This window comes from Trypanosoma cruzi, genomic scaffold (assembly GCF_000209065.1).
Source record: "Trypanosoma cruzi strain CL Brener 1047053517089 genomic scaffold, whole genome shotgun sequence".
In the NCBI taxonomy this organism is placed as follows: domain Eukaryota; phylum Euglenozoa; class Kinetoplastea; order Trypanosomatida; family Trypanosomatidae; genus Trypanosoma; species Trypanosoma cruzi.
In genome coordinates, this window is record NW_001849567.1 from 54,260 (window position 1) to 74,848 (window position 20,589).

A 20,589-nucleotide genomic window follows, 5' to 3' on the forward strand; every position below is an offset into this window, starting at 1 on the left:
GGGCATGCTCGTACGCACAGATATATAAATAAATACATATATACGCTTGTAATATTTTTTATAAAGTGGTTGCACACGCACGTTTCTCTCCGCAGACTCTCATTTTTACCCCGTCAAGGTATAAGTCCCGTTAATACGCGTCCGTGCACGATACGACGGACAGACGGTCCACATGCGAATTGCATGAAGTTCAATGGAGTGGCATACTTCAGCTGTTTGGTGCTCACACTGGATATGATGCACCGTTCCGCCAGGGGTGGCAATATCCACAGTAAAGTCATTGGACACAATAACATTCGTCGTGAAGCCGTCTATGGCGCCAGGTTTAATCCCCAACTTCTTCCGCATGAGATTAATTCCGGGACTACTAAATGCAACGCCAGGAAGTTGTTTGCGAGCCGCCACAATTTGTGCCACGACACCTCCGAGAGAGTGGCCTGTCAAAATGATATGTTTTGAGGTGACTCCGCCCAAGTACTCCTCCACGTGGAGGTGGTAGTAGTCTTCCGCTGGCCCGCCGAGAAGCGCGGAGCTGATCGCACTCGATGCTGCCACGTAGTCGGCAATGACACGCTCAGGGATAAGACCGCTCAGTGGTAAAAAACTAGCAACCAATTTGAAAAAAAAGGTTTCACTAAAAAGCAGAAGGTTCTGCAGGAAATCAAACGGTGAGGTGACGTCTGTCCCCCGCACGGCAATCACAGAAGTGTTCTTGGACGGCGAATAGATATGACGAAACACAGCCCGGCCATAAGTGTGGTTTGTTGGGATGTCCACCCAGTCCGAGGCACCATCGCGGTAGCGCCGGTAAAAGTTAAGCATCGTACGAAAATCAGCAGAGTCCCGCTGCAAATAGGCCATAAGGGAGAAGTACGCAAGGTCCGCCGCGTACAAATCGTCAGCCCACCGGCGAGAACAAAGCCCGGAATGCCAGTTTAAATCATATTTTGACTGGTCCTCCTCGTACACCAACTTCTTAGGATCCCTGTGGGCGGGAAGCGAGTAGATGTCGGCGACCATGTAGCGTGCCGTAACGCGAATACGCTCACCGGTGACGTCGCCTTCGCATCGTGTTGGCGTGACACCTTCAAAGCCGGGATGCTTCACGCTGACCCAAAGAGCGAGACTCAGCACGAGCGCAACGGCCGATGTCAAAGACAACCGATGAAAGGCGCGCAACAACACACCTGGACGGTGGTGGCGGCTGAGCGGAGCCCCTCTGCCGCCCTTGCAGGAATTTTGAAGGCCTCTGAGTGAGTTTGGCGGCGTGGACGTCGTCGTCGTGGGGGTGGCGGGGGTGAGTGTGGATTTCTCGCCGCATTGCCCGGGGCTGTCTTCCTGCGGCGGTCGGTCATCATCCAGCCGGTGCCACCGCCTAACAACCGAGCTGAGAATCCCGCAGGCACACATCACTCGCACAATCACAAGCGTAGTAGAGAAGACGGCAACAGATGAAATCACCAAAAGTGTCAGTAACAGCGCGTAAAAAACAAGTCCACACCGCCGCTTCGGATCCCGCGCCGCTGCTGCCGTGAGGATTGAGAGATTGTACAAGAAAACCGTCAATCGGCTTGCCAAAAGAAGAAAAACATGAAGCATGTTGACATAGAGCATCCCCTCACAGAACCGCGCAAACCCCCGACTGTAGCCCTTCTTCCGGGATAAATATGCACAGTAAAGAGCAAGAAGATACAAATAGGTACGCCGAAGTCGCGGCACCGCCTTCCGCCACCATCGCGTCATGGAAGGTCCCAAAGAGTCATACACGTTATGATAATAGCTCCATACAAGCATCGCCACCAGCGGAGGCATAGTAACAAGAAAGAAAAAAGAGACATCACCGCTTCGACGTTCCCAGTGTATAAGTGAGTCGCTGTTAAAAATGCCCACGAGAACTCCCGAAAGACAACAAAACCAAAAAAGCGCAACCAGCCTTGCGTAGGGAAAAAGAAACAACGACTGATAGCCCTGAAGCAAACGATGAAAACCGACGGTGCACTGGGCAGCCTCATCATAAGTCACCAGACAGGAATCAATCATGGCATCTGTGACAACATTCATCAATTTATAACCGATAACGACTATTCCAAGAAGGATGCTCATGTGTGACAATACAACACTCAACGCCCACACCCCGTCATGACCGAGTGGGGTATCCTTTACATCTCGCCATGTATACTTGCTCCAGTGATACTTCTCCCGTAGAACAGGAAAGACAAACTGGAAAAAAAGGTGTAAAATGCAGTTAACCAATATAGCCAAAATGGAAGCCAGTAAAGGGACGTAGTGATAAGTTGCAATCCACACAGCAAACCTCTTGAACTGAAAACGCTCCAAGAGAAAAAAACCCATCGCCGCCTGCCAAACCCTCGCTACGGTCCAGCGTGTTCCTTCAACCTCCTCAGTTGACATGTTTTGCAAAGATACATAGAAGAACTCTTGTAAATGTGATGGCCGCATTTTTGTCGAGGAAGTTGACATCATCACTTTTCGCCCTCTTGCACAAAAGAAAAAAAATAAATAAATAAATAAATAAATAAAAGGCAACAGCAATAAGAACCAAAGTGAAAAAAAAGAATTCGCATCCTTTTTTTTTTCTCTTTTTTTACCGCAACAGTTTATGTATACGGCTGTAAGCATGTCTGTAACGTGTAACACGCCATAAGTGGCGGAAAAACCGCTCAAGCTGGTAATCCTTCCACACGATAAACAACAAGAAGCAATGCAGATAAATATTTAACCTCTCAACCAAATTGCACCGGCCTATCCTATTCTATGACACCTCCGGCAATAATTGACTGTGATTGAAATACTCGATAAAGTAAACAGAAAAAAAAAAAAAAAAAAAAAAAAGACAGACCGACACAAAACGCACAGAAAATAAAATAAAATAAAATAAGCCGCCTTCCACACAAATATATATATTTATATATATTTGGATGCATGCCTGAAATGAGCTCAGCCAGAAAAGAGTCTCCAGTAAGGGGTCGTGGTTATTCATACCCATTCATTATTCTCGAGTTCCCTCTGAGGCATCCTGCACTTCCTGCACGTCCAAATTTTCGTCCATCTTCTCCGTCTTTATTTCCTCGGGCATGTCTTCTAAAGGCTCATTCGCCATGGCCATTTCCTCCTCGCCTCCGGGCACCAAAACATCCGAGCACTCTTGCTGCAGCGTGGCCATCAGCCGCTGCATGGCCTCCGCAAGCTCATCGTGGCCTTGATCCTCTTCTGGGAGCTGCAAAACGTTCGGGGCGGCACTTGCTGGTGTAGCCGTCACCGCCGCCTCAAGAGTGTCATGGTATCGAGTAAGAAACTCCCGCACCCGCTCGGCCGCCTTGGAACGCTCATCGACCATCTGCTGCTGCAGGGAGGACCGTTTTAACGCGTTGGCCCGAATTCTCTCCTGAGCGTCCTCCGCTGCGGCAGCGGTTTCAGCGATAGAGGCCGTCAACCGTCGTATCTCGTCCGCCTTGAGCTGAGCTTCTTTGAATCGCATTGCTTGCGCCGCATTCTTCTTTGCCAACTCAAGGAGCGGGATGTTATTACGCATCTCCGTCAGCTGCACCCCAAGAGACACGACAAGCGCTTCGCATGTTTCGTCATCCGCGGTGATTGCAGAAAGCTGCTTTTCTAGTCGGTTTATGTGCGAGACAGGCGATTCCTCCTCCTCCTCCTCCCCCGCACACGCGTCGGCCTCAGACGATATCAGTGATGGTGAAGTAAACAAGACGCCACGGCCCGCATTCCGCAGTCGTAAAAGCTCCACCACAGAGTTCGTGTAAAGCTGTAGATTCGAAATTGTCTCCGTCTCAAGTAACGCCCGGCGCTGCTCGTAGCTGTCAATTCTCGTCACGCCATCCTGCAGCTCCGACAGGAGCAACTCCCTCTTTGTGTCAAACTCAATCGTCTCGGCGTGCAGCACGTCGCTCTCCCGCTGGAGTTGCTCAAGATCGGCGGCAGCGCAATGCATTCGATCCTCCTCCTCTTTGATGAGGCTGTCAATGTCATTTTCCATCGACTCCTGTTTGGCCTCCATGCGTCTCAAATTTGACGTCACGTCCTGCAGTTCCGCCTCCTTTTCCGCACTTGCCTGACGGAGTTTTGCAAGTTTTGCCTCCAACGTCGCAATCTCGGTGTCAATGCCCATCTTTTCATTCAAAAGCTGCCCTTGTAATTCCCGCAGTCCTTCGTTCTGCTTCAACATCTTCTCCCTCAAGCTTGTCTTGCGCTCAGAAAGACTTTTTTGCTCCCGCATTGCGCTCTTTTTCACACGCTCCGCCCGCTCCATGGCGGTACTCACCCTTCCTTTTCGAGTCTCCAGGCTGAATGTCACGTCTTCAATAAATTTCCTCACACGCCGATCTTCTTCGTCTTTGGAATCAATAAGCTCCTGTCGATGCTTCTGCAACAGCTTTGCAAGGGAACGCACCATCCCTACCGTCGCATCCCGCTGTTGGCCTAGAGACGTTAACAGCCGCACCGGTGCCTTGTCGAGCTCCTTCACATGTATCCTGAGCTGCTCTAAATCACCGCTAAGATGATCTGCCTCCTCAAACGCCTCCTGCGCCACACATTCCTCAATGCGATTCTCGAGTTTGCTTATGGTTGTCATACAATCACAACGCTGCTCAATAGATGTACGGATTTCGTCCAGCACATGTGAGAGATTCGCTCGGGCCAACAAGACTTCATCTTGCAACTCCCGAATTTCACGCCGTTGACGATCCCAGATAGTCTCCGATTCGCTCACATCGTCAGTTTCTTCGGTTTTAGCGCAACAACTACTTTTCTCGTCGCTGCACCTGTGTTTCATGTTGCAAGGGACCTTGCCAGTGTTCTCTGTGGTGTCTTTTCCTTTTTTGTTGCCTTTTTTGCTTTCATCCAACTCCAAGACATCTCTGTAAACGGGAGGTCTTTCTGCTGCTTCGGTTTCCCTGTACTCTGCACTTTGTGCTGCTTCCTCTTCCTTCTCTTCAGTGGCGTGAAGGGGCGCCATCTGGGCGGCAGCAAAAGCCGGGGTTGACAAAAAATCAAAGCTTGAAGACGGCCTTCCAATCCTCCTCGACGCAGCAGGGCCAAGTGCATTTTTTGGTTTACCCACACTGTCAAGAGACGTATGATCCGCTTCTCTTGGCATTTGCCGCGAAGGCACTTCTTCAGTTTCTCCGTGCATAAAGGAAAGGCCACCAGCCAAAGATGGTGTCTCAGCAGCGGCACCCTTTCGTTTCTCATGGCTTTGTTTTTTCGCCGCGCTGGAAATAAAATCAAACGCCGACTCCGCCTCGCTCGCGGTGCCTGAAGGGATTCTGTTCTCCCCTTTTGGAAGGGAACTGGCCTTGAGTTCTCTGGGCTCCGGTCCGTAAATGGCGACCAGCCGCGTAAAAAGTTCCTCCTCCCTCCCCATAAATTTTTTTATGGTTCTCTCCACCTGCGACAACTTCGATGGCACGTACTCTTCGAAAAACCGCTCCAGTCGTTGGCGCATCTGCGTGACTTGCGGCGCCTCCACCTCGTCCTGCACAGCAGCCGGCGATAATTCAAAACGCATAAAAAATGGACTCGCCTCCGCTGAAGATTCCATCAGTGGATTGTATTCTTTCACTTGCTGTGCCGAAGGCAGGGACTCATCACGCGGTGTGCGTGACCCCGCAGTGGTCCCTGCCGACTTCCTGTGGCGTGTGCGCACAATTTCCATGCCACCAAAAAGACCTCTCAATGACGAAGCTTCTGTTGGGTTCTCTGCAACGCTGCGCTGGTTTGTGTAATTGTTATTGCCATTTTTATCAACGCTGGGAGGCACAGCACTAGACGGCCCAACGTCGCGACTGCCGTTATGGCTACTCACAGCAGATGGCAGCCCCTCTTGCGGAGTGCTAGCAGACCAGTTCCTTATTGGCATACTCTATATATATATATATATGTATGTATGTATGTATATACCTGTGTCGTTTTTTTTTTTTTTTTTCGTTATCAATTATACTTGTGCCTCCTTTTCCACTTTTCTCTAAGCGCAATGCAAATCCGTAACTGGAGACCGTAATTTGGCGGCAAAGTTTTAATTAAAAAAAAAAGAAGGAAATAAAAAAAGAATAAAATGACACTCGCTACGGCCCATTAAAACCACAGCAACATGGCCGTGTAAGGAAACCCACTCCTATAAACCGCAAAATTACATGGCGGCACCACCCAATTTAAATATAATTCATTCCTTTCTTTTTCCTTTTCTCACCCCTTTCTCTCCCTCTTTATATATACAGTTACATATATACAGTTATTTATATATATATATATTTCCCTCTTCCATCACTCATCCTCAGACAAACACAAACCGCATATGAAGATATACAAGCTTACAATTTTGGAGCAGGATAATGCCTCACTTGTACAGGAGGTCGTAGTGCCCTGGACGGTACAACAGTGTCACCACAAGATGAGTGTTGTCACCGGTATCGCTAGAGTCACCGGAAAATGAATGGCGTGTGGTGCGTGTACCAACGCTACCGTCCAAGTACTCCACAACAATTTTCAACTGGAAGCATCTGGCAAATGCCACCACCTGCACGTTATCGCTTTCGCTTGAGACCGCATCCACTTCGGCCCGACAGAAGTCTTCAACGTTTTCGTAATTAAGGCCCATCACAAACGGAAGGAAGTCATCTTTATGGCCACGTATGTAATTTGAAACAGCGTAGCGGTAGAAGTAAATCACGTACTCGGAATCATGCGAGGTCGCCAGTGCATACAGCTCCTCCGACGTCGTGCAGCCTCCAGACTCAATTTGGCGAATCACAGCAATCGCCGCGTCGCAGAAGTCCTCCACAAAATCACCGTAGTCCTCAATGAGCTTCGTGCGCAGTTCTGTGGCCTGTTCCAAGTACCTCGCCGTCAGCTCGTTATCGCCAAGCATACTTTCCAGCAGAGAAAATACAACGCAGCGGAAGAAACAGTTCCCATCCCGTCGTGCATACCGGATGCCACTGTAGCGGTCGTCATTGTCGGACGCAAAAAGCGAAAGTACTTTTGGCAAAATCGATGCACTATTGGCAAATTCCTTCACGAGACTACATGTCTCCGACAGCGCCTCTACGGGATCACTAAGAAGCGGTACCGACTCGATTTCGCTCTGAATGATCGCCATCTGCATCTCCCTGTCATGGGCGGAGGAAGTCATGGATGCTGCCTTAAAACGGTGTGAGAAGAGGCGAGGGGAACCACACAAACAAACAGACAAAAAAACTGGCAGACAGCCGCTTCCACCCAACCGACAACAGGACAAAGAGCAAAAAAAAAAAAAAAAAAAGATGGTTAAAAGTGAGGAAATAAAACCAAAACGCGGACAAATACACACACGATAATGATACAAGTCTGGGCTATGGGGCCTTCTCCCCTCCCCTCCCCCTATTCCTGCAAAGGGTGAGATACGGCATAACATAACATAAAAAAAGAAAAAGACAAACAGAGAGAGAGAGAGAGATGAGACGTTGGTTCGCCGCACCCAACAAACATTCGCAACAGTAAACAAGCAGGCGTATAAAGAACAGCGTTTCGTGATACCCAAACTCGCTGCAAGCACACAATGTGGTAGTCTCATTAACGACCCCCCCCCCCCCCCCCCCCGCAACCGCCGGCCTCCCCTTCGCGTGGAGGGGCAATAGGAGAAGGGTGGGAAAGAAAGAAAAGAGAAAAAAAAAAAAAGGAACGCACGTCTCATATGCCTCTGCTTGCTATTATCTCAACTGGCAAAAAAAAAAAAAAACGAGTATCTAAAATACAAAGAAATCGTGAGAAGAATCCAAAAATAGCGGCAATTCACTGCAAACTCATTTACTTCCCCAGCGTGCTTTCTTTATATTTGTATTTCTTGGAAAGGTCGATTCCAACCTTTGAGAGCTCCAATGAATTGGCGCAGCAGAATCCACGTGACATGAGGTCAAGGGACTGGGCATCGTCAATATTGTGCACCACACCGCCTGCCTCACGAACAATGATGCTGGCGGCGGCAATGTCCCAGGCATAAATGCCCACCTCAAAGTACAGCTCTGCCCTCCCACTCGCAACAAAGCACATGTCAAGCGCCGCTGAACCGTGATTGCGGACTGCGTGAACAGGAATACAGGCCAGTTCCTTTTGTATGGAAATAAGGCTCTTCACCGCAGGCTCACTGCGATTAACAGCTTGATGCAACAGGACAACAGACTCTTCAAGACGGCGCTTCTCTGAAACATAAGTCCGTTGTCCGTTGCAGTACGCACCGCGGCCTCGAACAGCCGAGTACACTTCATGCATCCGCGGGGCGCTGACAACACCAAGGATCGGCTCCTTGTCAACGACCAGAGCAATGGACACGCAGCAGTCAAAAAGGCCGTGAACAAAACTTGTGGTCCCGTCAATAGGGTCAACGACCCACGTGGGTTTATCGCTAAGACCCACGTCGCTGTAGGTTTCTTCGCTGAGTATATCATATTGCGGCGTCCCAGTTCGAAGAATTGTAAGAATCTCCTCTTCACACTGCTTGTCGTACTGTGTCACGAGGTCCACCGAATTCACTTTCGTGTTGATGTCCAAAAGTGTATTCTCCCGCTCTGCCATCGCCTTTTCAATGATCGAGGCGGCGACATGCGCCGCACGCAGGGCCAATTCCACAGCGATGTCAAGTTCCGCATCACTAATAGCCATCGCCGACAGGTTCTCCTTTTTCGTTGGATCTTCTTTTCTTCAATTATTTGCCTACGCTCTCTATTCGCCAACAATGCGTTGCCTTCTCTATTTATATTCCACCCACACACCCAACTCCGTTCCCTTCTCTTTGAGTTACTAATAAATTACTAATGCGTCTCTCGGGGTAAAAAGAATCCACACAAAAGTAAAAGGGAAACGGGTAGAAACAGAAACCATGCGTCGTTTGTACTAAAAAAAAGTATAATGGGAGAGCTACACACGCATGTCTGTAATGCTATTTGCAGAAAAGCAATGATGCGTTGCAAAATAAGCATCTATAACAATAAAAACAAAAAAGCAGAAAAAAGAAAGAAAAAAAAAAAATTTGGTTTCACATTCAGTATCACCGCAGAGTACATACCAGCACCCAAATAATAACACCAAAGAAAACAAAAAAGAAACTGATAATAATCGCACCTGTTGATGCGCTTTACATCGTTTGTGCAGAGAAAGCACCCTCCTGTAGGCCACTCCACTTAAAATATCACATATTCCCTAATTTTGTGCGATCGACCTGTTGAGTTTTCGGCGGTGGAGACGATCGCAACGATTTAAACCTGCGATAAAAACAAAGAATGCGCTCCGCACTCTCCCTTAAGAGTAATTCTTCACGAGCCGCGTCACGTTCTGCACGCTCCAGACGAAGAATACGCATGCATCTAAACCAATTTTGAATCATCACAACAGCCTCTTCCATACTGTGCTCCGTTATCGCAGTCGACTTGAAGTTCCTCTTCTCTGCTGTGTCCACTCTTGGGGCCTTTGCCGCAGCCATGACACTCCGTCGCCAGGCCCGCTTAATGACTGTGGCTGCGTCGACACGGCGAAGATGTTGGAAGAGCGCATCACTCAGTTCCCGTTGCTGTCGCGCCAACTCCCGACCCCGTGCACTACGAAAACGCCGCTGAGTCCACAGTGCCAACCGCAGAAGCGACTGGCTGAGTCGATGCATGATCCGTCGGGCAAATAAACCTGAAGTGACGCGTTGCAACAACTCCGCCTGCTCACGAAACCGCAATATGCGCTCCCGACGACAAACAATGATTCCCTTTAGAAAATGGCAGACTAGTTTTGCAGCAAACTGCAACGTCAACTGTTCCCTTTCTTCCCGCCTCGTCGCACGGAGATGACGCAAGCGCGATCGGGCAGCAGACAACCGCACAAGTCGTTGAATGACAAGAACGGCCTCGGTTTGTCGACGAATCCTCGCACGCGTTGCACATCCCCTCCATGTAGCTTGCAGCATAATTGCAGCCGCCTGCAAACGGTTACGACGTAGCTGCTCAAAAACTTCTGGGAAACGAATAATCCTCGCCAACTGCCTGCCACAGTAACCACGATAAACACGCTGTATCGTCGTGGCCGCGTACTCCTTTACCTCACAGTCACTATCCATTTCCGCTTTTTTTCGCGCCCTTCGTGCTATCGCTTTGGCCTGTAACTTCGAGAAAACAAAATTCAACGATCGCCATGTACTGTTAAAGTTATCCCCGGTGTTATTTAACTCATCCGTCATCACTCGCAGGGCGGTACTCCATGCGCGCATGCTCTCCTCCTCTACCCGCCGAGCCTCCAAGAACGCGACACGTCTTGCGTACCGTCGTCGTGCTGCAACTCGCCTGGCCCGGTGGCAGCGGTACGCACACTGAATGCGAAGAGCAGCATTCTCATGGCGGTGTGTGTGATGTCTCCACTTGCTCTCCATCCATTCGTGCAGTTCATTGCTTTTACGGTAGTCGCTGATAATTTCTGTTGCGAGGGTCGGTGCCCGTTCCACTGCGGCTGACGTCCCGTGCTTGGCCTGTATCTCACCATTGAAAAATACACCCCACAACAATCCCTGTTCAAGTTGCTCATCCAATAACTCCGTGGGTAATTCCGGTTGCTCCTTCTCACGGGGATAGGCCGGGGTGGATTGCAACGACATATCATCCCGTGAATTCCCGGAGAGCACATCAAGGTCAGCTTTCCACTGCAGCTTCCTTGAGGCAAAAAACTTCCTCCATTCACCCGCCCGTTCCTTATCTCGAAATTGAAGCTCCTCACGCACTTCGTCAGGCGACGCGTTTGAGTGTTCACGTCGCCAAAGGTAAAATGCGGCATCATCTTTGTCCTTAATTGAAAGGGGAGATAAAAGCTTCAAGGAATCGCCACTAAAAGGCCTGTTCGCAGGTGCTTCATAAGATTTGCTGGAAATATGCTTTATTACTGAAGGAATATTCTCCACCGTTGCCAAAAAGTGGCCGTCGGCGTTGTGTCTTACCGCATAAGAAGATGATGCGTCCAGTATTTTTCCAACTGTATCCCAGGCATTACTGGCCGAAACCCTCCTCGACGCCATCAGCGTGCTGTAAACACCATCCTCAACAAATGAAGGCTGAAAGGTGTGGTACTTCTTCATCTGCTCCAAAAACTTCTCAAAAATGGAGTGTTTCTTTGCAGTCGCATTCGCCAGATACCGTAAGGTGTCCTGGCTCGTACGGTTGGGAACCATATTCGTCATTATGGTGGAGTCACTGGAGAAAAAAACACGTGTCATTTGCCGAGAGTGTGTGTTCCAGTTGCTTTGGGTAGTGCGGGAGAAGTCACTGCGGGGTCCATTGGCACTAGAGCGAAACCCACTGCCATAGGACGCGTGTGACCGGCTGCGTTGCATCCCTGTGGACGCCGACTGCGCAGATGGCGGTGCCAAAGAATGAGGCCTATCCTCAATGTGCATGTGGGCCAACTCCCCTGTGAGTATAGAAGGGACGGAAAACACAAAAGTTCGTCCCCGCAAAGGAATAAACACGTATACTGACAGAGAAAAAAAAACACAAATGTCAGTTTGTGCGTATGCAATTTGAAGAGCAAGAGAAGAGCAAACACACTAAAAAAAAAAAAAAAAAGCAGATAAACAGACAGACGCAGCGTAAAATAAAAGATTAATCCACAACATGAGTTCAAACATAACCTTCAACGCACGTCCTCTCGCCTTTCCCTCCACATCCTGTTGGGCCTTTCATGCCGACAGAGAGAAACAGAAAAAAATATTCGTGCAAACACAAATCGAAACGCTCATTGCTCTCTCATTCTCCCTTGCTCCTTCAGCCACTTCTTATACGACTCACGTGGTTCCCAGGGCAGCGACTCGATGTCAACATCCCCACGTCGCCGCCGCAGCACCTCCTCTAGGGAAGCCGCATTACAACCCCCCCATTTCGAGGCCTTTGTATACAGCACCAGGTCATCAACGCACTGCTTCAACGTTGGCTCACAGAAGCCAATAATGCGGGTATTGATGGCCCGTTTCGTGCAGTGCATGTAATCCCACAGTGCGCTCGACAAGCTTGGTGGTTTGGTGCTGAGACGCTCCTCCAGTGGCGCAAAAAACGGTGAATCACCCACCATCTTGGGGCTTAGGAAGCTACACGATAATTCCACAAATGACCAAGTTGGCATTGATGCTCTGCACGTAACAGGAAAAGAAAAACAAGAAAAAAGAGGCAAAAAATTATGGTAGCAATGTGAGAAAACACACACAAAAAAAAAACACATTCTTTTTTGTCATGTTATATTTTTCGTTTATTTCATACAAAAAGTGGTCATGATGCTAATATATATATATAAAAAAAAAAAAAAATGTATTCCTTTTATTAAACGTGGTCCTCGTAAAAGCCACGGGTTTAACGTTTTTTTGTTTTTATTATTATTATCATTTTTTATTTATAAGCCCCTATGCCACCGTGGATTCTCTTTATTTTACTGCATTTTGCCTTTCAGCGGTGTGCTTCTGCTGCCTAAAGTCCACACTTGTTCCATTCCTCCCAGGCGCCTCTTGCGTGTATTGCATGCATGTATGCGGGTGTGAATCGCACATTTCCTCCGTGTCCCTCCCTTGACTCCGAGCCCCAGGGCCATGCAGACACACACAGACAGAAGTGCAAAAAAGAAAAAAAGACAAGTGGATTGCACGACAATGAGGTCAAGCCTTCCACCCGCGACGAATGCGGAATTTAATGTCCTTCTTTTTGTTCTCCTTGCCGCGATTTGACCGGTCACTGGCAGACTCCTTCATTTTCGCTCCCACGCGCCGTGAACGTTTCGTCATGTTAAACAATTTGCCTCGCTTTGCATGCTCCGAGTGCGTGGCGTTGAGTTTGCTCTTCTTCTTCTTGCGGGCCTCAAACTTGGAGCGGGCCCGCCGCGCCTCCTGCGCTCGTGCAATTTTCTCCTCTCGATCCTCCTCTCGCTTCTTCTCTGTGAAGTGCTCGATGTCATGCGACGAAAGATCCGCCGACACGCTGTGAATAAGTTCTTGTCGCCTCTTCTCCCGTGCCTCGTGATCCCGCAGTTTCCCGCGCAGCGAACGATGACTGCCCTTCTGAGCCTGAAGCCGGCGTATGCGCTCAAAGTCCGCGTCGCTGAGAAAGCGTTGAGCGGAAGCTGGAACCGTATAGGCCGCTGCTGATGATGGGGAGGCCAGCCGCTTGGAAGCCGAGGATGCACGCTGCGCTGGGCGCCTGGAATTCATTTCTGTGTCCTCAAACCACTCCATTTCCTCGTTGTCTCTTTCATCATCGACACCCTCTTCCTCTTCTTCTTCTTCTTCTTCTTCTTCTTCTTCCATGCACTCTTCTTCTTCGTCGTCAATTTCCTCCTCCTCAACTTCCTCATCCCACTCCTTCTCTGCGAAATCATCATCCTCAACACTATCCTCCATCTCCTCTTCCTCCACGCTGGCAGTGTCTCCCTCAGCACCACACGGCTTGCGGGGGCCGTCATCATGCGGCACGGTGGAGCTCCGGCACGAGCCGCTGCGGTCCCGGCTCACCTCCCCATCAGTGCCCAAACTCAAGACATCGCTATTCGCATCGGCCTCGCCCTTGGACCTTTTCAAGGGCGGCTCATCTACCGCGCCGCCCACCGGCACAAGTTGTGGGCACTTCTCGTTTTCGGCATCACTACCGCTGCAATCTGAGGCATCGAGAAAATTTCCCTCAATGTCATCTGGATCACAGTCGCTGCTGTCTGTCACCCAGGTGCCATCGCTGTCATCACTGTCGTCGTCATCACTATCATCAGAGCCGCAACAAAAGGAGTGCTCATCCTTCGCATCATCCATCGCGGGGTAGAGTAGCTCAAGACCTGGAACGTCGGTATACACGTGCTCCTTGCCATAAACAGGTCGTTTTTTCTCCCCCATTCCAGTACCCCCATGGCCAAAACGCAGTTTTGCAGGCAACAGCTCAGGGTATACGTCACGGTAAAGTTGAATAAGCGCACGTGCCGCCATAATGACGCCTCGGTCGCCCCTCTGCGATTTGTACTCCGTCAGGTCTTTCAGCAAATCCGCATTCATGGCTAATGGCTGTCGTTTACAGATCTCACGAATGGTGTTGAGGCCGATGGTTATCGCATCTGGTGAGGAGCGATCCGAGACAAAATGATTTGCAATGGCCTTCACAAGCGGTTCAAGAACATCCGGTGGTACCAGGCGGTGAACACACATAACAGAAAGCGCCAACAATTGCGTCACGTGCAGTTGCGAAGGTTCCATATAACGCTCAAGAAAACCGTAGAGCGGGAGATGCACCACCTCATGCTCTAAAATGACTCGAGCAATAACATTCAGGTAGAGAATGCGAACCTCAAAGCGCTCTGTGGTCTTCTGAAGACGTGCGAGTAGACGTTCCACAAATTGATGTGGATTGCGGAGAAGTCGTATTGGATCTACATGTTGTTTCGCTAGCAACTCCTCCGCCTTCTCTTCCTTGTTGTATTTCTGCCTTATAGAGTTCATTTCCCGCTTAAGAATGCGCTCTCGCTTGCTCGTCTTCTTAACAATCTTTAGTTTCTGCTTCATCCTTGAAATCTCACGACCGGGATCAACCGCCTCGTCGTCGCCGTCATCGTCATCGAGAGATGTAATCTTTGGCATCTGCAGAAGAAAAAAACGAAGGGCGGTACGAAGAATAGGGGTGTGGCGCGTGAAACAAGCCTGCGTCAGCACCTCCACTGTCCGCTCATTCGCCCAGACACGGCGGCGGTACAAGTCGATCATAACCATCTCGGCGCAGCGCGCCTGCACCGGATCATCTTCTGCCATGACAGAAAAAAGAAAGTTTTGTGCCATCTTGTTCACTTGTGCCCCATTCTTTGCTCCGGGCATGTTTACCTTGCGCACATCGCTCACAATGTGGGAGAGAATAAGCCGGCGGAGGTTCTTCTCGCGCTCCTGCAGAAGCTGAAAAAACAGCGGGAAGGAACGCACTGCAGAAACAATATTTTTGGATCGTAGTAATGCGAGGGACTTGACGAGAGCCAAGCGCAACTCCGGCGTCATGGCACTTCCCTTATATTCCTGCAAAAGCCTCAGTACCACCTCCGCCACCTCCGCCGACTCGGTGGGGTAGCAGTGGCACACATGGCAGATGTAATTCAGCACCGTGATGTACTGCGGATTTGTTGCCTTTTGTGTCATGATGGTTTTGCTCAGGGCCTTAAAGTGATCGAGCTGCGAGATAAACTCATCGCGGTAAGCCTCTGGATCACGGCGGGTGCAATTCTGCAGCAACAGCAGCGTCCCTCGAAACGCCGGCTCCGTCATTGCCACCTCTTCTCCCCCCTCACTACTAATCCCCAAGAACAAAGAGACCGCAGACTCCTGCTAGCCAAAACAAAAGGCAAAATAATAATAAATAAATAAAAGCGTATGCATACACACACACACACGCACAGACACACACAGACAATATATATCAAAGACAGAAATTAAGGAAAAAGGAAAAAAGAAAAAAGAGATCAAAAAAGATAATAAAAAAAGATAATAAAAAAAGATAATAAAAAAAGATAATAAATGTTAGGGGTAAACTAACGATGCGTCCTGTCAAAAAAAAAAAAAAAAAACAGAACTTAAAAAAAGTTATCATTTTATTTTTATTGTTGTTGTCTCTTCCTACTTTTATTCTTCCTCGTCCTCGTGTGTCGGCTGCTGCGCTGGCCACAACTCCCCTCCCCCCGCCCTCAAAAGAGTACACACGGGGAGTAGTTATTGTGCCCTAAAAGATAAAATGTTCTTCTTACTCCTTCTTTTGTCACTTCGGTGCGCTTCACTCATTCCACCACACGCGTGCATACCCGTTTCTCCTCTGTGCATCTCGTTTTTTTTTTGTTTTTTTGTTTTTTTAAGTAAAAGGAGCAAAGACTAAAAACAACAACACCACCAAAAAAAAAAAAAAAAAACAGCCGTCACAAGGAACGTGGCCGCCGGGGGAGGGGGGGAAGTTACAAATGACAAGTGGTGCTGTTAAGGAGCGGCCCCTGGCCATCCAAACTTTTCCACCAGTCATTTACAAACAAATCGCCGGGATCCAGTTTCTTGCGGAGCTGCAAGAACTCCTCCCAGTTCTGCCCATACGCCTCTTTTAACTGCGCTGGCCCCCATGTGTAGTACTTCGCCCAGTGCGGCCTACCGCCCATTGCTGTCATGGCGTCGCTGAAAGCCTGATAGTACCGCAATGTGTCTCGCGCGTAAAGAAGATATGGTCGATACATGACGATGCCAATCCAGCATGTCTTTCGCCCATGCGCGGGTGAAAGAGCCGTTTTATCGGCATCTGTAAAACGAAACTCAACGGGGAAATGAACGCTAAAATTCTCGGATGCGATCATTTCACGAAGGAGAGCAAACGCTTCAATGGCTTTACTAGCATCAACGGCCCATTCGCACGCCCATTGCTTAAAAAGGCAGTCAAATGTAAAGCACTCAATTGGAGTTCCATATTGTACTTCTGATGCGGAGTAAAAGATTTTGCGGTAGGCGCGGTTGATGTACGGCTGCATCTGTGGGTAGAAAGTCGCGGCAGCAAGAACCGCCTGAACAACGCCGTGTCGCAGCCAATTTCCCTTGAGAGCTTTGCAGAGTCGAGTGTACAGACGCTTCTGATCCTCCAGCCATGTCTGATATTCCAAAGCGGCATCGCTTGAAGGCTTCACCAGGTTCAGCGATTGCGGTATTTTACGCGATGTCGACGATGACGATGTGTTCGTGTGAGAAAAACCCCCCGCTCCACCCTCCACTGCAGCGCCTTCAAGACACATGCCAATAGACTCGTAGCAAAACTCTGTATTTGGCATCCAAAAAAAGCGGTAAAACGCGGAGTCGGAGACACGTCGCTCGAGTATGTCACCCTCAATTAACTTAAGGAGTGGAACTGGTGAGCTGCGAAGTCTCCATGTTTGCAGCTTCTCCGCCCGTATCGTCACCTGGACAACAACACCCAGCATGCCGAGATGGCATGCCGCAAGTGAAAGCTCATTGGGAGTGGATGCGTCAAACTTGCGGAGTTCACCGCTGCCGTCCACCAACAATATTTCAACGACGTAGTCTGAGAGGGACCGTGTGTTGGTGCCACTGCCATGTGTTGCCGTGCCGATGGCTCCAGCAATCGTCGTGAGTACATACGACGGAACACATCGAAGCATTAGGCCATTTTCACCCAGCTTCTCAAACAAATCAAGCAGCAAAACCCCACCCTCAGCCACAATTTGTAGCCGCTCACAGTCAACGGAGAGGATGCGATTAAGGCGGTCCATGTGAATGAGATGCGCATCGGTAAAGGTGCACGTATTGGGGCTCTTTCCGGCCCCGGCAACGCGGCATCGCTCACCCGCCTGCTTCAGTCGCCTCATTAACGCCACAACTTCCTCAATGGAGCCGGGGTGGTGTTGCTCGCGCGGGTGGCACTGGCCAATGCACGCCATGTTTGTCCAGGCGGGCCGCATGGAAATGTCAGAACGCATCTGTGTTTGCTTTCTAAAGGCAAAAGGCAATAAATAAATAAATAAATAAAAGAAGAGAAAGAAAATGTAGAAGGCAAATAAAACACCTGGTGGGCCACAGCGTTGGAAAACTGCAAAAAGTATGCATGTGTGCATGAGGCAGAACAAGCATCAACAGGAAGAGAACAGAAAATTCGCAACGACAGGGGGTAAGTGATATATATATATATATATATATGTGTGCCGTGGCGTTCAGCAGCAACCACAATGTTGCAGAAGCAGCGGCAATAAAAGACAAATGAAATAGAAAGAACACCACCACCGCCATGATACCCATCCTCTTATTCGTTCAAACGCCCAATGCAGTACTTCTCCAATAGTTTCACCGTCGATGGAGGGTGGAAGTGTGAAAAGAGAGCCGCTACGTCATGACCACCGGCCCCCTCCATTATCAGCAACCCACCAGGATGCTCATGCACGAATGAACTCACATCGAGCAGATTCCCATTGATCACCAGCCAGAGGTCGGTCTCAGACGCATGACGTGCAACCTCCTCCCGCGGAAAGTACGCCACATTTGGGCAGCGAAAATCATCCAGCGAGGCAAAAAACGTCTGCGCATTTTTCCCAATTTTTGTATCCGCCACGATCTTCCGGTTGTCGTCATAAGGAGGCAAAACAAGCAATAAAAAAACTCCCACCATAATACTCACAACAGCAGTGAAAAGTATAATCCTACTGCATGATCTCCTCTCTTGAAGCATCGCCGTGTGTGTCTGCGTACAAAACGCCCCCCCCCTTCTCAAACACAAATAACTCCTTTCGGACTTTTCCCCGTTTCGTTTCGTGTAAAAATTTCGTCCTTTGTTGTCTGTGTTTGTGGGCTTCTTCTTTTGTGTGCCAAGAAAAGGGTGAAAATAAAGTGCCACGTGCACCTTCCAAGCCACACAAATGCACGTACACAAAAAAAAAAAAAACTGGGTTTGCTTTCAAGTATGAAAGACATGAGTTCCAAGCAAAAACTTCAAAAGCAAAAAAATCATCAATAATTTTGAGTATTGTTTGCGTAGAATGCACGAATAAGAGAATCAGCCCCAGCAGGGACAAGGTTGCTGATGTCCGCAGCATGATCTGCCGCAAGTGCCTCACGGACGGCACTTGAAGAAGTCTCATTGGCAAATATTTCCACCTCCATGAAACGGTAAGCGGCTAGATCGAGGGTCAGAAGCCTCGTACAGTCGTTTTCCGTATCCTTCACATTTTCCCGCAAGAAAGAACCATGCCGACGCAACATATCCTCACACCCCACATTCGTGCATGCACGTCGCACAACCATCACGTCAAAATTATCCAACAACTGTTTAAGAAGTTTTAATGACCAGCAGCCGGGTCTCAAAAAAGAAGCAAACAAATCGCTCCCACAAACAAACACGACACTCAGAGGGTGCTGTCGCACCCACGCCAACTGTGTCGCATTAGGCGCCGCATCGGTTTCATACCACCTCTGCGCGGCCTTCTGAAGGTGATCCAAAACGTGCACGGTACGGACATACATCGGCTGTAACCCCTCCCACTCGTCAACGGCAAGTGAGGGATGATCGGCCAGTGCCGCCTTGCATATCGCTGCCCGCTGAGCAAAAGGGCGGAGACCTTCTTTTCCATAGTGATCATTAACAGGTGAAAAAAAGCCACCAACAACTACAACGTTGGAGGGGGCATCCGTCGCTTCTGTATGATGCATCAATGCGTCGCGGGCCGCGTCGTACATGGCAATGTGTGCCAGATGAATGGGATTGAAGGAGCCACACATTGCCACAAGAGCAAGACGCCTAACCACCGTCACATCGATGGCACTCCATGGTGTTAACTTCAACCCACTGAAACGATAAGATGCCGCTGTGTCATCGCTCATGTTCCTACGCCACACACAACTAACTACCCACACAAGCAATAGACACAAATCCACAAATATGCATATAAATATATTTATTTATTTAACTCAAAGGAGGGACGCAACAGTACACACACACAGAGAGAGAGAAAGAGAGGGAAAAAGGAAGATATATATATATTCATATGAATATTGAAAGCACACAGTTACAGAGCACAACCAACAACAAAAAAAAACAAAGAAAAATCACGGCAATCGATATTTCATGAATGCACCCACACAACAAATCACCATTCCCCCCTCTCAGTGAAGAGCATCGATTAATTCATCTGGAAGCACCTGCGACGAGGAAACAGTACCGTCCATGTAGGAATGATACTCCGCCTCGCGTCCTTTTGGAATAAAAGGAATGCCGAGCTGGTAGGCCTCCACATTCTTAATATACCATATCTCTTTTGCAAGAATAAAGTCATCCAGATCCTGCCGCTCCCTTGCGGCAGACATATAAGAACGGGTAATTTCAACCATCACTCCCGTCGCTCCTGCCGCAACAAGCAACGGCATACGATACACTGTGTGCAGGGGCAACACAATGCAGCCTGCGGCGCACAAAATACCAAGCGGCACGGCACCATTGAACTCTAATACTTTTGCCATCCATGCGGCTGTCAGCTCCTTCTCCTCCGGCGACACCTCATCGTAGTCGTAGAGGCCAAAGTCTGTGATGGGATGGTAGTACTGCCGCGGCCGAACGCGGGAGGGATGCACCGGCACTAAGCCAATGCGCTCCCAAAAAGTGTACGGGTCTTCTTCCGGCCCTGGAAGCACCTGGTCACCGCCACTTGTGCGGAGCAGCAGCACTGGCGCGGTTTCAATACGCACATTTCTCAGGTTGCCACGCCATGCGGACGCCTCCCGTTGATCCCGCAACTGCGATGCCGCGTCCATCTCGTCGCTGTACACAGCCCCAGGGACACCCACCCGGCCACGGAGTCGTCGCCAGACTCGGTCCCACATCAATGCCGCACCGCACAAGAGCAGACAGTACGATCAATCGCCGCAGCAGCAGCAGCAGCGGCCTACGCGAGTGCTTCCCTGCGCCTCAGCCCACCAACACAAGTCGCACCAGGGCAAACAACCAAAATGAGCAGCAAAACTCAAAAAAAAAAAAAAAAAAAAAGAAACACGCCATTCAACCAACAAGAGACCAATGA

The 20,589-nt window shown here is 49.3% G+C and overlaps 11 protein-coding genes across 11 annotated transcripts, besides 25 other annotated features; all 11 read right to left on the reverse strand.

The window, feature by feature from the left end:
- Nucleotides 1–11,117: part of a sequence feature (heterozygous, Esmeraldo-like haplotype) that runs on past the window's edge.
- Tc00.1047053507047.90 (uncharacterized protein) lies at nucleotides 106–2,484 on the reverse strand (the record flags this gene model as incomplete). Its single annotated transcript, XM_811283.1, has 1 exon — nucleotides 106–2,484. The coding sequence occupies one exon, from the start codon at nucleotides 2,482–2,484 to the stop codon at nucleotides 106–108; it is 2,379 nt and encodes a 792-aa protein (XP_816376.1).
- Nucleotides 2,511–2,541: a microsatellite.
- Nucleotides 2,830–2,853: a microsatellite.
- Nucleotides 2,878–2,899: a microsatellite.
- Nucleotides 2,914–2,937: a sequence feature (AT_rich).
- Tc00.1047053507047.100 (hypothetical protein, conserved) lies at nucleotides 3,011–5,902 on the reverse strand (the record flags this gene model as incomplete). Its single annotated transcript, XM_811284.1, has 1 exon — nucleotides 3,011–5,902. The coding sequence occupies one exon, from the start codon at nucleotides 5,900–5,902 to the stop codon at nucleotides 3,011–3,013; it is 2,892 nt and encodes a 963-aa protein (XP_816377.1).
- Nucleotides 5,907–5,942: a microsatellite.
- Nucleotides 6,250–6,294: a microsatellite.
- Nucleotides 6,380–7,174, reverse strand: Tc00.1047053507047.110 (otubain, putative; the record flags this gene model as incomplete). The annotated part of the gene is made up of 1 exon (XM_811285.1): nucleotides 6,380–7,174. The coding sequence occupies one exon, from the start codon at nucleotides 7,172–7,174 to the stop codon at nucleotides 6,380–6,382; it is 795 nt and encodes a 264-aa protein (XP_816378.1).
- Nucleotides 7,441–7,482: a sequence feature (GA-rich).
- Nucleotides 7,601–7,620: a microsatellite.
- Tc00.1047053507047.120 (myo-inositol-1(or 4)-monophosphatase 1, putative) lies at nucleotides 7,828–8,679 on the reverse strand (the record flags this gene model as incomplete). The annotated part of the gene is made up of 1 exon (XM_811286.1): nucleotides 7,828–8,679. One exon carries the CDS (start codon nucleotides 8,677–8,679, stop codon nucleotides 7,828–7,830), a length of 852 nt encoding a protein of 283 aa, XP_816379.1.
- Nucleotides 9,007–9,045: a sequence feature (A-rich).
- Tc00.1047053507047.130 (hypothetical protein, conserved) lies at nucleotides 9,206–11,440 on the reverse strand (the record flags this gene model as incomplete). Its single annotated transcript, XM_811287.1, has 1 exon — nucleotides 9,206–11,440. The coding sequence occupies one exon, from the start codon at nucleotides 11,438–11,440 to the stop codon at nucleotides 9,206–9,208; it is 2,235 nt and encodes a 744-aa protein (XP_816380.1).
- Nucleotides 11,118–11,483: a sequence feature (areas merged during assembly that could not be assigned to a particular haplotype. This can correspond to areas where the two haplotypes were merged or to regions with more than two copies in the genome that were merged during assembly.).
- Nucleotides 11,484–11,987: a sequence feature (heterozygous, non-Esmeraldo-like haplotype).
- Tc00.1047053507047.134 (hypothetical protein, conserved) lies at nucleotides 11,779–12,258 on the reverse strand (the record flags this gene model as incomplete). Its single annotated transcript, XM_811293.1, has 1 exon — nucleotides 11,779–12,258. One exon carries the CDS (start codon nucleotides 12,256–12,258, stop codon nucleotides 11,779–11,781), a length of 480 nt encoding a protein of 159 aa, XP_816386.1.
- Nucleotides 11,988–12,005: a sequence feature (haploid, non-Esmeraldo-like haplotype).
- Nucleotides 12,006–20,589: a sequence feature (heterozygous, Esmeraldo-like haplotype).
- Nucleotides 12,315–12,344: a sequence feature (AT_rich).
- Nucleotides 12,393–12,432: a sequence feature (AT_rich).
- Tc00.1047053507047.140 (hypothetical protein, conserved) lies at nucleotides 12,686–15,310 on the reverse strand (the record flags this gene model as incomplete). The annotated part of the gene is made up of 1 exon (XM_811288.1): nucleotides 12,686–15,310. The coding sequence occupies one exon, from the start codon at nucleotides 15,308–15,310 to the stop codon at nucleotides 12,686–12,688; it is 2,625 nt and encodes an 874-aa protein (XP_816381.1).
- Nucleotides 13,290–13,327: a microsatellite.
- Nucleotides 13,334–13,436: a sequence feature (CT-rich).
- Nucleotides 15,389–15,411: a sequence feature (AT_rich).
- Nucleotides 15,419–15,454: a microsatellite.
- Nucleotides 15,481–15,551: a sequence feature (A-rich).
- On the reverse strand, nucleotides 15,988–17,505 carry Tc00.1047053507047.150 (hypothetical protein, conserved; the record flags this gene model as incomplete). The annotated part of the gene is made up of 1 exon (XM_811289.1): nucleotides 15,988–17,505. The coding sequence occupies one exon, from the start codon at nucleotides 17,503–17,505 to the stop codon at nucleotides 15,988–15,990; it is 1,518 nt and encodes a 505-aa protein (XP_816382.1).
- Nucleotides 17,534–17,555: a microsatellite.
- Nucleotides 17,701–17,722: a microsatellite.
- Tc00.1047053507047.160 (hypothetical protein, conserved) lies at nucleotides 17,826–18,248 on the reverse strand (the record flags this gene model as incomplete). The annotated part of the gene is made up of 1 exon (XM_811290.1): nucleotides 17,826–18,248. One exon carries the CDS (start codon nucleotides 18,246–18,248, stop codon nucleotides 17,826–17,828), a length of 423 nt encoding a protein of 140 aa, XP_816383.1.
- Nucleotides 18,527–19,396, reverse strand: Tc00.1047053507047.170 (hypothetical protein, conserved; the record flags this gene model as incomplete). Its single annotated transcript, XM_811291.1, has 1 exon — nucleotides 18,527–19,396. The coding sequence occupies one exon, from the start codon at nucleotides 19,394–19,396 to the stop codon at nucleotides 18,527–18,529; it is 870 nt and encodes a 289-aa protein (XP_816384.1).
- Nucleotides 19,459–19,482: a sequence feature (AT_rich).
- Nucleotides 19,679–20,392, reverse strand: Tc00.1047053507047.180 (hypothetical protein, conserved; the record flags this gene model as incomplete). Its single annotated transcript, XM_811292.1, has 1 exon — nucleotides 19,679–20,392. One exon carries the CDS (start codon nucleotides 20,390–20,392, stop codon nucleotides 19,679–19,681), a length of 714 nt encoding a protein of 237 aa, XP_816385.1.
- Nucleotides 20,535–20,559: a microsatellite.